At 47.9% G+C, this 12,283-nt stretch overlaps 6 protein-coding genes across 6 annotated transcripts; 4 read left to right on the plus strand and 2 right to left on the minus strand.

The window, feature by feature from the left end:
• Nucleotides 1-223: 223 nt before the first annotated feature.
• TERG_12559 (uncharacterized protein) lies at nt 224-934 on the plus strand (the record flags this gene model as incomplete). The annotated part of the gene is made up of 1 exon (XM_047751504.1): nt 224-934. The coding sequence occupies one exon, from the start codon at nt 224-226 to the stop codon at nt 932-934; it is 711 nt and encodes a 236-aa protein (XP_047607263.1).
• A 2,379-nt stretch (nt 935-3,313) lies between these two features.
• Nucleotides 3,314-5,698, plus strand: TERG_07546 (uncharacterized protein; the record flags this gene model as incomplete). The annotated part of the gene is made up of 2 exons (XM_003231878.2): nt 3,314-4,926; nt 5,001-5,698. The coding sequence occupies exons 1-2, from the start codon at nt 4,668-4,670 to the stop codon at nt 5,696-5,698; spliced, it is 957 nt and encodes a 318-aa protein (XP_003231926.1). The 5' UTR covers nt 3,314-4,667.
• Nucleotides 5,699-6,388: 690 nt separating this feature from the next.
• On the minus strand, nt 6,389-7,685 carry TERG_07547 (uncharacterized protein; the record flags this gene model as incomplete). The annotated part of the gene is made up of 3 exons (XM_003231879.1): nt 6,389-6,625; nt 6,693-7,449; nt 7,531-7,685. 3 exons carry the CDS (start codon nt 7,683-7,685, stop codon nt 6,389-6,391), a joined length of 1,149 nt encoding a protein of 382 aa, XP_003231927.1.
• Nucleotides 7,686-8,440: 755 nt separating this feature from the next.
• TERG_07548 (uncharacterized protein) lies at nt 8,441-10,053 on the minus strand (the record flags this gene model as incomplete). The annotated part of the gene is made up of 7 exons (XM_003231880.2): nt 8,441-8,455; nt 8,520-9,227; nt 9,296-9,410; nt 9,471-9,679; nt 9,757-9,804; nt 9,873-9,967; nt 10,032-10,053. The coding sequence occupies 7 exons, from the start codon at nt 10,051-10,053 to the stop codon at nt 8,441-8,443; spliced, it is 1,212 nt and encodes a 403-aa protein (XP_003231928.2).
• A 312-nt stretch (nt 10,054-10,365) lies between these two features.
• On the plus strand, nt 10,366-10,772 carry TERG_12560 (uncharacterized protein; the record flags this gene model as incomplete). The annotated part of the gene is made up of 4 exons (XM_047751505.1): nt 10,366-10,468; nt 10,536-10,565; nt 10,615-10,669; nt 10,727-10,772. 4 exons carry the CDS (start codon nt 10,366-10,368, stop codon nt 10,770-10,772), a joined length of 234 nt encoding a protein of 77 aa, XP_047607264.1.
• A 183-nt stretch (nt 10,773-10,955) lies between these two features.
• On the plus strand, nt 10,956-12,107 carry TERG_12561 (uncharacterized protein; the record flags this gene model as incomplete). The annotated part of the gene is made up of 1 exon (XM_047751506.1): nt 10,956-12,107. One exon carries the CDS (start codon nt 10,956-10,958, stop codon nt 12,105-12,107), a length of 1,152 nt encoding a protein of 383 aa, XP_047607265.1.
• Between the last annotated feature and the right edge of the window lie 176 nt (nt 12,108-12,283).

Raw genomic sequence — 12,283 nt, forward strand, 5'->3', positions numbered from 1 at the left:
GGCAGTAGCCAGAGCAGGCGAGTCGTTGATGCCGTCCCCAACCATAGCAATAGGGTGTTTAGGGGTTTGGAGTTTGCTTATAATAGCCTGTTTCTCTAGAGGGCTGACGGAAGCATGGATAGAGTCCGATGGGATACCAACTTCATTGGCAACAGCGAGTGCAGTGTTGTAAGTGTCTCCTGTTACGAGGGAGGTCGTAAGGCCCATGCGGTGAAGAGCTGCAATGGTGGCTTTCGCAGAAGGCTTGATAGAATCTTGTATCCATAGTGTTCCGGAATATTGGCCATTGATGGCAACGTGGATTACTGTTGCTGTCTTCAGTGCCTCTGACTTTGATTTTTGTTTTTTAACATCTGAATCGGCGGAGTCTGCAATTTTGATTCCCTTAGAGCGCATAAAAACCGCGTTTCCAATGTGGCTTGTATATCGTTGGCGTTCAGGGCCAGAGGTAGGCTCAACCGTGGCAGAGACACCCTTACCAACCATAGCTTCAAAATCAACCACAGCACCATCAAGGGGCCCATCGTCTGATATCCCTGATTCAGACTTGGCTTTTGAAACTATGGTTTTGCCAATAGGGTGTTCGCTCGTCATTTCGGTCAATCCGACAATAAGCCACCATAGCTGGCGCCGCCATTCGTTTGTAGACCATGTAGGTTCCATTTTGACCTCTGCAACACTTGATTTCCCCATAGTTACGGTTCCAGTCTTGTCAAATATAACGTGCTTGATTTTTGTGGCCGCTTCCAGCGCTGCGCCACCCTTGACTAAGATACCATGTTCAGCCCCAACACCAGTTCCAACCATGACAGCAGTTGGAGTGCTGAGACCGAGCGCACAAGGGCACGCGAAGACAATGACGGATATACAGATCTTTAGACATACCATCAACGTTCCTCCACTACCTTCGACCAGGAAGATTTTGGGCGGGTGAGGAAGTAGATGGCTCAGTATCATCCATCCGATAAACGTGACAAAGCCCAGGGTAATAATTGTGGGAACAAAATATCCAGCAACAGTATCTGCCATTCTCTGTATGGGAGCACGATTCGTCTGTGCCTCTTGCACCAGCTTGACAATTTGGCTCAACTGGGTATCTCGACCAGCTCTTGTTACCTGAAAATCTGCCCATCCGGTACCGTTGACTGTACCGGCGATTACATGGTGGCCCGTAGTTTTGAGAATAGGAATAGCTTCACCTGTCACCATGCTCTCATCGACATACATCTCACCACGAATGACGACGCCATCAGCGGCTATCTTATCACCTGGACGGATGCATACGATATCGCCAACTTGTATGAGCTCGGTAGGTATTATTTTTTGGCCCGAGTGAATGGCTGCTGAAGTTGCCTCGGGTTTATCCGCCGACATGGAGTTACATGATTTCTTCCAACTCTCTGCAGCCTTCTCCACAGCAACAGGATCATCATAGATTGTTGCCATCGAAGGGGTAAGGGACATAAGCCGGGAGAGGGCGCGTGAGGTGTGCCCCTTAGCTCGGTTTTCCAGCCATCGTCCCAGAGTGATAAATGTGATTAGCATCGTGCTAGTTTCAAAAACAGTGCTAGGCTTGCTATGTGGTGATAGCAGCATGGAAACGAGCATTGCCAAGATACTGAAAGAAAAGGCGAGTGAGGTACTAAGCATGATCAGAACATCCATGGTTGGCGAACGGTGCCTTAGCGACTTGAAAGCTGCCCGATAAAATCGTAGACCAATGCCGAATTGGACGGGTATTGTAAGAAACATACAGGTGACATCTCCAAGGAATAATCCAGGAATTAGTTCCACACTACCAAAGTCAAGGAAGTGTAGATACATGGGGAATATCATGCTTATTAACATGACTGGTACGGCGAATGATAATGAAAGGAGAAAGGCCTTTCTCCATTCATGTATCTCCCTGGTCTTTGCGAGGGACTCAAGCTGGGCGTTGTTATCGTCGGATTCTCTAAGTAGAGCATTGTAGCCGGCATCCTCGAACACTTTGGCTACAGCCCGGATCCCTACTTGTGATGGATTGAAGGATACCGAAGCTTGTGAACTTGAGACCCGGACGCTAGCAGACAAAATGCCTGGCGTTTTGAGGAGAATGTCCTCCAAGGCTGCTGCCGAAGCGGCGTCGGTAAGCCCGTATACGTTGAAGTTAAGAGGCGTAGAAGACGTTGAATTGATGGAGGTGTCTGGCTCAGAGAACAGAATTCGCGCGTCAAATCCCGCATCCTCGATAGCATCCGATATTTTCAATGCTGGAAGAACGGATGGGTCATGAACAATGACCGCACGCTCTGCTAGCAGGCTTATGTTGAAACGGATTAGACCGGGCAGCCCTGCTACAGCATTCTCTACGGCAGAGGTACAGGCACCACATGTCATTCCTTCAATAGACACTGTAGACTTCATTTGCGCAGACGATTTCACAGATGGCATGGCTCTAGGGGAATCCGGATCGGAGGTTTTAGATTCTATGACGCTTGCATCAAACCCTCGATCCTCAATAATATCTGCGACCTGTTTCGCCGTGATGATCGAGGGGTCATGCACAACAACAGCCCTTTCTGAGAGTAGAGATACTGTCGCTGATTCGACTCCTGGGACGCCAGTGAACCCTCCCTCGACGGCGGACGTACAAGCACCGCAGGTCATTCCTTGAACAGAAAGGGTTGTCGTGCACTGCGACGGTATAGACTCCTTTGTTGGCTTGCCATTTTCTTTTCTGGGTATATCCGTGCTCAAAACCTCAGCATCGAAACCGCGATCTTCGATTATCTCCGCAACCTTCTCGGCGGATAGAACTTCTTGATCGTGTTGTACCACCGCTCTTCCCATCATCAAACTGACCGAGACCTCCCCGGCTCCACCAACCCCCTGAAATGCCGATTCTACCGCCGATGTACAAGCGCCGCACGTCATTCCATCAATTTTGATGGTGGTGGTTGCCATATGGGCTGCTTCGGCGGGCGCTGACGGTGTACCGCTGCCTGGCGCGGGTGGCATAGATGGCGCCATGATTTGCAGGGTCGCGGTTGATGTCTAGCTCAGGATCATACGGAGAAATTCTGAAATAGTTGGGCCGGAGGAAGCAGCCGGATCGTTCACGGAGACTTAGAGGTATGGGACCAGCCAACCGCCGAAAGTGTGGTCGTCCGGATCAACCAGAGACGCCGGTAAGCGTTGTAGAAGCGGAAGAGAGAAGGGGATCGACTCAATATCCTCAGATATCATGCAAATAGTGTGTCATGACGGCGCGAGGAAGACAAGCAAACGCCCGAAATAAAAAGGTGAAGTCGCTGGTTGGCCTTGCGAAAGAGGAAGCGCGGCGCAGTTTTAATTCACAATGACGAGAGTGACTGCTGACTCAGCATCCGGAACTGCCTTTGACTGCCTTTGTTCTTTTCTTTTTTTAGCTGCTGAGTTGCAGAACTGCGGTACAACGTTCAAGGCTTGATCCCAGGAAGAAGAAGAAGAGAGGAGATGATGTTGATGGCGCCGGGCGAGCTGGAAGAGGCGGACGAAGGACAGTGACAGGTCACCGCAGCTCGTCTCTTATCCCACACACTTCCACCCTCACCTCGTCTCGAATTCGGCGCCCGAGGAGGCAAAGTCGCAAGCATAGAGGACGACTCATGGAACAGGGGTAGCCAGCGAGTAAACCCCCAGCCAGGCCCTTGATTGGGCACCGTCGAGGCAGCTCAGGCAATTCCTTCACTGCGAGCCGTGTAGGGAGTGATACGAGGAACAGAGTTGGGACAGAATGCACTCTGACCGGAGATCCTTGGGTGGCTGTCAGATGGGAACTGCTCTGAGGGACTTTGCTTCCCTCGCACTACTCTGCAGCCATGCCAACGTCGCCTGTTATTTGACCTTTGGCTGTCTCGATGGGTCCACAACGTTTAAAATATCACTGCTCAAGGTGAAGCGCTGTTTGATCGGCACCGGACGTTTTATCCATTTAACTATTAGTAAACGCCGAAAATACGATTCCTACAGAGTCCGAGGATTGATAACGAGGATAAGAGACAATTACAACTGCTCGGATAGAGAATCTCTTAGGATAATAATGGGGATAGCGCCATCCTTCATGCCCCAAATAGAGTATAATACTTCGTTCCAACTCCCTATACTCCGTACAGCCATGATATCCCGATAGACCCGGGACACAACCGGTGGGGCCCAACCCACGGAGTGCCTAGCTCCCCATGTTTCCACTGGGCCATTTTTTGAAGACTTGAAGGGTAGGACTCGATGCTTAAACGAAGAGAATGCACGCTATAGAAAGATGTGCTCAACATCGATATCATTAGAATTCACATCGAATTTCGGATTCCAATTGGTCAATAAATGCTTATTTATGGCCAATTAGAGGCGGAAATAGAGGCAAATTCCAGCGACTCAGATTAGTCAAAGTGGGTCCACGGAGACCGATATTTCACGTGATACATACAGAGCTCCCGCCGTGACTTCATAAAAACCGAAAGAAAGACGAGCATTAACAACAACCTGAACTGCTTCACTTGATAGGGAACGAACAGCAGATTTCCTGGTGACTGCGAGCGTGATATATCCGTGTTTCTGGCAGTAACTAGCACACGCATCAAAAGCTGTGCGTCTACTTCTGGCGGGCTGATATTTACTATCAATCTATACGCTATTTTAAACCACCTATGGATCAGTCACAGAAGCAGGCGCTGGGAGCATTGCAGCCGTTTATTCATCTCGCGAATTCATCAACTACTCACAGCGCGCGTTTCATTGCTAACATCATTACAAATGCTACGTCTGCCCCGAATACCTTCATCTTCGCCGAGTTGCTCGAGACCCAAGCAGTTCAATCGTTGGCACTCCCAGATACACCAGAGGAATACCAGTCTTATTTGAAATTACTGGAGATATTTGCTTGGGGCTCATGGGAAGAATACCATGGTGAGATTTTTCTGAATAAATGATACATAAGCGTTCATGCTTCCATAGTATAAACGCCTGCTAACAGTCTCAAGCAACCCCAAATCTCCCCGCCCTCAGCGAAGCCCAAGCACTCAAACTCCGACTTCTATCTCTCCTCACCCTCTCTACAACACATAATCCGCTCACATATCCCATTGTGATGAAATCTCTTTCCCTAAAAGATCATGTGGAGCTTGAATCTCTCGTGACAAAAGCCATATACTCATCTCTCATCACTGCTCGCCTATCCCCAACAACGACACCTCCAACCATCAATGTTATTTCTGTGGCCTCTCTCCGCGACGTTCGTCCCCAAGCAATCGATGGGATGATATCAATCCTTACAGAGTGGCATGAGCGATGTCAGAAGGCGGTTGAAGGCATTGAGGCCGAGATTAACACAATAAAAGCCGATGCAGCCAAAAGGCGGGCAATGGAGAAGGACCGAGCCTATCGTTTTGAAAAGAGTGAAGGGGGTTGGCATGGAGATGATGATAAAGAAGGCGAGGGAGGGAGTGGCTCAAAAGAATCGCGACCTCGAAAGTCCCTTAGCAAAGAGGGCTCGCTTGGCGGGACCGCGGCTAATGCTGCAAGACGGCTCTTTGGGGGTGGCAGTTCTTCAAAGGGAAATAAGCGTGAGTTCCATGCTACAGGAGGTTATTCGGGGAATGGCCAGGATAGCATGGAAGTAGACCCCTCAACCCTTCCGAGGTCAATGAAAGTTAAGCTTGAGGCACAGAACGTTTGCTAGATGAACGTATTCCGAAACAAGCCATTTGATGATACCGGTATACACTGTTATACACGAGAAATAGAAAGAATGACAACAAATACTTTGGATCCCAGCATGTAACTATAGAATATAAACATTATGTAAAAGGCAGAGACGATAAAATCGAACAAGTCATAAAAATATAGATGCACGAAAGAAAAAGAAGAGGATAATAGAAAGAGAGAGCGAATAAGAAGGAAATAAAAGAGCAACAAAGCGATTTTGGAGGCATGAAAAAGGAGAACGTAGGAAATAGGAGACGGAAAGAGAAAAAGAGTCAGAGGTTGGGGGCATTATTAAGGGTATCTCAGAGGAGCTCGGATGAAGTTAATGATACTGGGGTAAGCTGAGCAGATATTTAAAATCAAATCATCAACCACCCAGATAGAAAAGAGTATTTTGCTGCTGTTGTGGCAACATGAGATATCATAAAAACGTAAACGCTACGGAAACACCATACCTTGCGCCGATGCTGGAGAGGAGAAACAAACACAAATGAAACTGGCGACAGGACAATAATAGATGAAAGGGGAAAACAAGGACCGTTGTACCTCCGTGAGTTTAGGAAATCACGAAAGGTTACCACAGGAACGCCGTAGCCGGAGGAAAGATATCAAGGAAAGGCAAGGCAGATACGCCAACAGAGAGGATCGAGAGTCAATCATGCCTTTACAGACGGGTTCCTGGAACAAGGATGAAGAGCAGACAAAGCGCAAGAGCAATGACTACAGCAAGAAGTAAGGAGACTGAGGCTCGCTTGATGAGGAGAGCGCGGACGTATGGTTCTCGGATGCGTGTCCAGTTCATGAATGTATACTCGCTTAATCCGGCGAGCGCAAGAATTGGATCAATCTTGTACTGGTAGGATGAAAGGAAGTATGCAGCAATCGAAAATGGAAGGATTACCTAGAAAATAAAAAAGAAAATTAGTAAACAAAATTTATCATGGAATATGAACGTCAATGAAACGTACCCAGCAACGAGTGTTTCGCGGGGTATCAGTCAAGATAACAAAGAATCCAGCCCAGAATCCGGCACCAAAGCTGACGAGAGCAATGACTAGACGAGCAAGGATGCTAGGTGGGACCAAGTTGCCGAGTGCCTTAGCCTGAAGGAAGCCAGGGAAAGCATCTCTCTCCATGGCCTGGAAGACGTAGTCCTTTGCAGTATCAAAGACTTCGGGGTCATCCCTGCCTTCTTCCTCTATCATATGAACAATATCATTGACGATACTGTCTGGTAGAACAACCTCGCGCTCAGAACCAGGAAGCAGGTAAGTGTAGAGGATCCTGACAGCACTTGCACGGATATCTGAGCGAGTAACTGTATGGCCTGGAGAGCTTGTCTCGTTGCCGTTGCCGTTGCCATTCCCATTGGCATAAGGGTTGCCGTTCAACGCATTACTGACGCGTCGATCGTGGCCAGGAAAAGTGCCTTGTCTTCTCGAATATTCAGACTCCTCGCTGTTTCTGATGGAAGCCGGGCCCTCAGAGCGCAGGAAAGCCGACAGTCGCTGGTCAGAGTCCTCAAGTTCACCGTTGCCATGGCTACGTCCATTGGTGGCACCATTTGCGAAATCTCCGTCGCCTGGGAGGGCATCCCGGTGTCGCTGGGAAGCAGTAGAAGGCCGGCTATCGAATTTCTCGGGTTCTGGGGTCTCGAGGAGGACAGAGCGGCGTAGTTCACGTACGTAGTGACGACACAGAGACATGTGCTGGGAGACATCAAGCCTGCCACGGTTCGAGTAGTCATTAGTGCCATCGCTCGCATCGCAGAGTCAACAAAGCAGAATAACAAAACAAGAAACATACCAGAAATCGAGATAGTCCACAGAGCATTGCTGGTCTCTCATGTAGATGTAGAATGAAAACAGGTCGACAGGTGCAAGAGTCCGTCTCCCCAGGACTTCCAGCAGGGTTGGGAGTCTGTTGCGGTACTCATTCTCCAGGAGAGATGGCGCCGACATGATTGTCTAGTGTTGAACAGGTCAAAGGGATCCTAGTAAACGGAGTAGAACTGGCTGGATATCTCCAGTTAGGGTGTGAGCCTGTGCAAGATAGGTGTCTTAAGCGAATATGAGTTCGCAGTGTCTGTGATAAGAAACACACCGGCTGCCAGCGGTGAAAAATAGCAAGCACAGGACAAGAGGGGAGACTGCTCAGGCTCAGGAGGCGCAAGAAAGAGGCCAGAAAAGAGAGGCAGCCTGCGAAGAGAAAGAAGAACAGCCACCCTCCTTAGTTAGAGCAGACAAGCATGTCCTTGCACAGTGAAGCAGCGGAAGCCGGTGAGTATCAGGAGATTTGCTGTGGCTTAAAGGAGGTGGATGTCCTGATTGGGCAATCTCGCATTATCTTTCTTCCGCCCAGCTAAAATTTTAACGCTCGGGCCAGTCAGGGGCAAACCGGAGAAAAAGAAAAGAACCATGGATGAGGTGAACCTTCAGCGAGCAGTTACAGAAGTTACATGGGGAAGATAAAGAGTGATAGTGTGACAAGTATGACAAGGGGGTATTGTTGGAGCCCATGGACTCGAGAAAATTGGTAGGCGTTATTTGCTCCGTACTTAGGTAGAAAAAGAAAGCCCAATATCTGTCGCTCATAATAAATCATGCCTTCCTACTCCGGTCCCACGCTGCCCACCCCCCAAAAAACTCCATTAAATCAGGGATGCAAGTCGCTTATAAGTTTACTCCATACATTAGTCGTCAAGGTGTCGGTAGGATCAATCAGCCAGATGCTAGGCTACGTTAGTATAATTTTACGTTTGTTGTTCGGAGAAGGACTGGGGTTACTATACGTACCGACCACTCTGGGATATTTCTGATCTGTTGCCACATGAACTTTTCCAGTTTATTCGCACTCTTCGCATAGGGCGTGCTCTCGTTGTTGTATTTGCGGCAGTTGTCAAATATCAACTTTGCATCCTTGATGAAGTCCTGCGGAGTAGGGTACATGTCCTTTTCATGCTTCTCTTCCATTGTTGAAAGATCCATGGGCTCTGTGATGACCTCATAATAATCAGGCACTTCATCCCGGTTGACAGGCTGAGCAAAGGGCCACGCTGCACTATGGTTCTGCATGTCGTTGAGGAGATGCAGGAGTTGGTTGTAATTAGGGCCATGTCTTGGCTGACGGGCGAGCTCGTCCATATCTGGTGACCATCCAGACTCCTTAATAGCCGGGATGCTTAAAGGATCGATCTCCACTACCCCGTTCTTCCATTCCTTGGGGGGTTGGTGAACAATATGTGACTTGCTAAAGGCGCGGATCTTGGCGTACACAGCTTCTTTCTGCTTGAGTACCATTCGACCGGCTTCTAGATAGCGTATCTTAGGAAGCATAGAGCACTGCATAATGGTACCTCCTTCGTAGTCCTTTATATATCCCATCCATATGGACTTTTCAAGGCTGATCTCTTTGGTGAAGCCCTGCTTCTTGAAGTATCCGATTGCATAGTTATCCGCATAGGTTAGGAAGTGCATTACGTCTGAGGTCGCCTTAACATAATCCTATTGATAAACACAGTTTAGCACTGATCTATACGATTACCGGGTGGAAATAGATAGATTGTACCCACTTTCAGGTGAGACATGAGGTGTGCACCATACCCCTTGACCTGTTGGTCTGACGAAATAGCACAGAACACAATCTCAGCAAACTTGCGTCCATGGAATGGCCGGTAAGTAATTCCACTATAGCCGGTATCAGCTCTCGTCACTGTTTCTGGCCATTCAATCCCAAAATATACTTACCCAACAACTTCCAATGGGTGCTTCACAATAGCAATAGACAAATGCGTTCGGTCGTAGACAAGCCGGGCTATATAATCTTTGGGCATCTTAGGGAGTTGTTTCTGAAATATGCATTTGAGGCCGGTGAGGATGATGAAGCTCTCTCGGGACGAGTCATTGTTAACGACACGAAATTCGATCTTTCCTTCTCTCTCTTCTAAAACAGCAGGCTATAATCAACACATAAAAATTCAAGTCAGCCGAATGGTTCAGGCAAAAACCGATAGCTCATTGAATCATGACAGACCTTCTCCGCGTATGGAACAAGCTTCACTTTCTCTGCATCTGTTTCTTCCTAATAATTAGTTAGGTTATACTCTTTCATATAGAATCGTTGCGCTCTATTTGTCAGACGTTGCATACTTGGTCGTGTGTTTCTGGAGATTCCGTCCTGGCTTTCTTGATGTTCGCCTTGGAGTCCGGTGTGGTGGCTTCCTCCGAAGCCTTTCGCTTTGCGCCTAAGAAATTGGAAAAGGATGTCAGTCGACCATATTGATATGAACACGGCACGGGGAAACCCACGATCAACTACCACGGGCGCCATGTTTTCGAATTTTGCGAACCTGCGGCTTCCCACCGGCTACAACATCCTGCGATGTCGTCAGTCGCAGAGCTGCAGGTCCGCGCGCCAAGTCGGGTGCGGGTGGCGCCTCTCGGCTAATAATTTATCCGCCACAGCTTGCGCTAACCTAATCAGGCAGCAAACCTACCACAAGCTGTCAAAGACTCTGAAATCAACATCAAAAGTCAACATCTACAAAGATCAACGATAGATCCAGCCAGCGGTGCGACAGATAAAGGCATCGATTGATAATTTAGTACATCCTCTGTGCCCAAACTCTCCGTTGTAGCCCTGATGTCTTTGGAGGAGGTCTGGCGCTCTGCAGCTGGGAGCCCTTACCATTCAACCGTACCGACTAATTCCCAACTTCTTCCAGCTATATTACTTTTGTTCGCAGGTATGCTGTGCCCAATTGACTTAATTATACGCATCGAAACTTTTACAACCCGCTAATATGTGAATAGGCTTTGTTTTTACTGGAATTTTCGCTTTAAGTATGCCTCTTCCCAGTTAATGTTAGCGAATCCTTCTAACAATTTCTAGATCGGTCCGCTCTGAACATCGCTCTCTTGGGAGTTCCAGCCTCGTTAGCATTTGGGTAAGTTTTCCTAGCATTGTTAATGAAGCCTTAGCACCATCGCTCTAATTATCATAGATTCGGGTCGGTCTTCATGATCTGTGCAGTGGGGGTGTATGTTTAATATCGTGCCCGCCTCCATTACTTGACAAATATCACCCTGTCTCTGCTAGCTATGTTTAGTATTTGGAATCTTTTTTTCATTTAATTTTAAAGATTCCTCCTCTTGTTTACATCACCGTGCCCAACTCGATTTTTGGCATCAACGAGCTGCGTTTGTCTTCCTCAATAGGCCACAGCAATCACAATGGATAGCACCCCTGTTCTCTACGCCGTCTCAACATCTACAGACCAGCTCTATACCCTCCTTAAATGCATTGGCTTTTCTCGCCAGGCATCCGTTCAAATCACTCCTCAGGGAATTCGGTTCTCGGTCGAGGAAGGAAGAGTAGTTCAAGGACTTGCTTTTCTAGACAAAGCACTCTTCACGAGCTACATTTTCAACGTTCGGAATGTGCACGACGGCGTTACCCAACCCGAAGAAGACGGCGACTTCTTTGATACATCACTATATCCCAGGTTCACCATCTCTCTGTCTGCTCTCCTCGAAACATTGCAGATATTTGGAATTAGCGACTCATCACAGAGACCAAATCAAATGACCAATATTGAAAATACTCAGAGTATGAATGCCTTTTCAAGCCCTGCTCTAGGAATGAACCGCTCTTGTACCATCGGCTACCGCCGAAAGGGATCTCCACTTTGCATAACCCTAGCTGAAGCTGGCGTCATTACTACATGCGAGTTAACTACCTATGAGGTCGAGGACTCCTCCCAGGACTCTACACCGGGAGAATTTGATATCCCACTCCAGCGCGATGCTATAGTCTTCAAAATAATTATGCGCTCTACGTGGCTCCATAACGCAATCATAGAGCTGGACTCAACATCACCTACCGTCCTATCACTCTCTGCATCCCCGAATCAGACGCCATTTTTCGCATTATCTGCATCCGGCGGCCCGTTCAGTGAATCAACTGTTGAATTTGCAATCGATAAGGAATCAGATGGCGTTGACCCGGCATACAAATCATTCAATGAGGATGGAAGCTCCAGGCAGCCCAAGAGAAACAAGCTTGCACCGACCGTAACTGAAACCTTCCTGGTCGAACCACCTTCGTCAAAATCCCGAATAACGCAACGGTATAGGTTTTCGCTTCTGAAAAAGGCGCTTGGGGCGATGGGTGCATCCAGCAAAGTAAGCATACGTGGAGATAAGCAGGGTGTCTTAAGCCTTCAATTCATGATCGAGCTCAACGATAGTGCTAGCACTGATGCATCTGGCCCTTCCACACAAAATGCTTCTCGAACAGCCATGGGTAATGTTAGTTTTATTGATTTCCGTTTCGTGCCACTAATTGATGAGGATGAAGTTGAAGACCCAGGGGATGCTTTATAGAGAATGTATGCAGTTATATTTAGACCCAAATCGAGTTGCAGCGCTTACCTTCCTGTCATTGGCGCTTCAGCCATAATATTAACTACACATAGGTATTAAATCCCTTTTCTTTTTCTTTCTTTCCTCTTTACGTTTGTCGGCAGCGTGCAGTAGGCCAACATAGTAGGTATAAAGAT

The sequence above is a fragment of the Trichophyton rubrum genome (assembly GCF_000151425.1).
Source record: "Trichophyton rubrum CBS 118892 genomic scaffold supercont2.10, whole genome shotgun sequence".
Lineage (NCBI taxonomy): Eukaryota > Fungi > Ascomycota > Eurotiomycetes > Onygenales > Arthrodermataceae > Trichophyton > Trichophyton rubrum.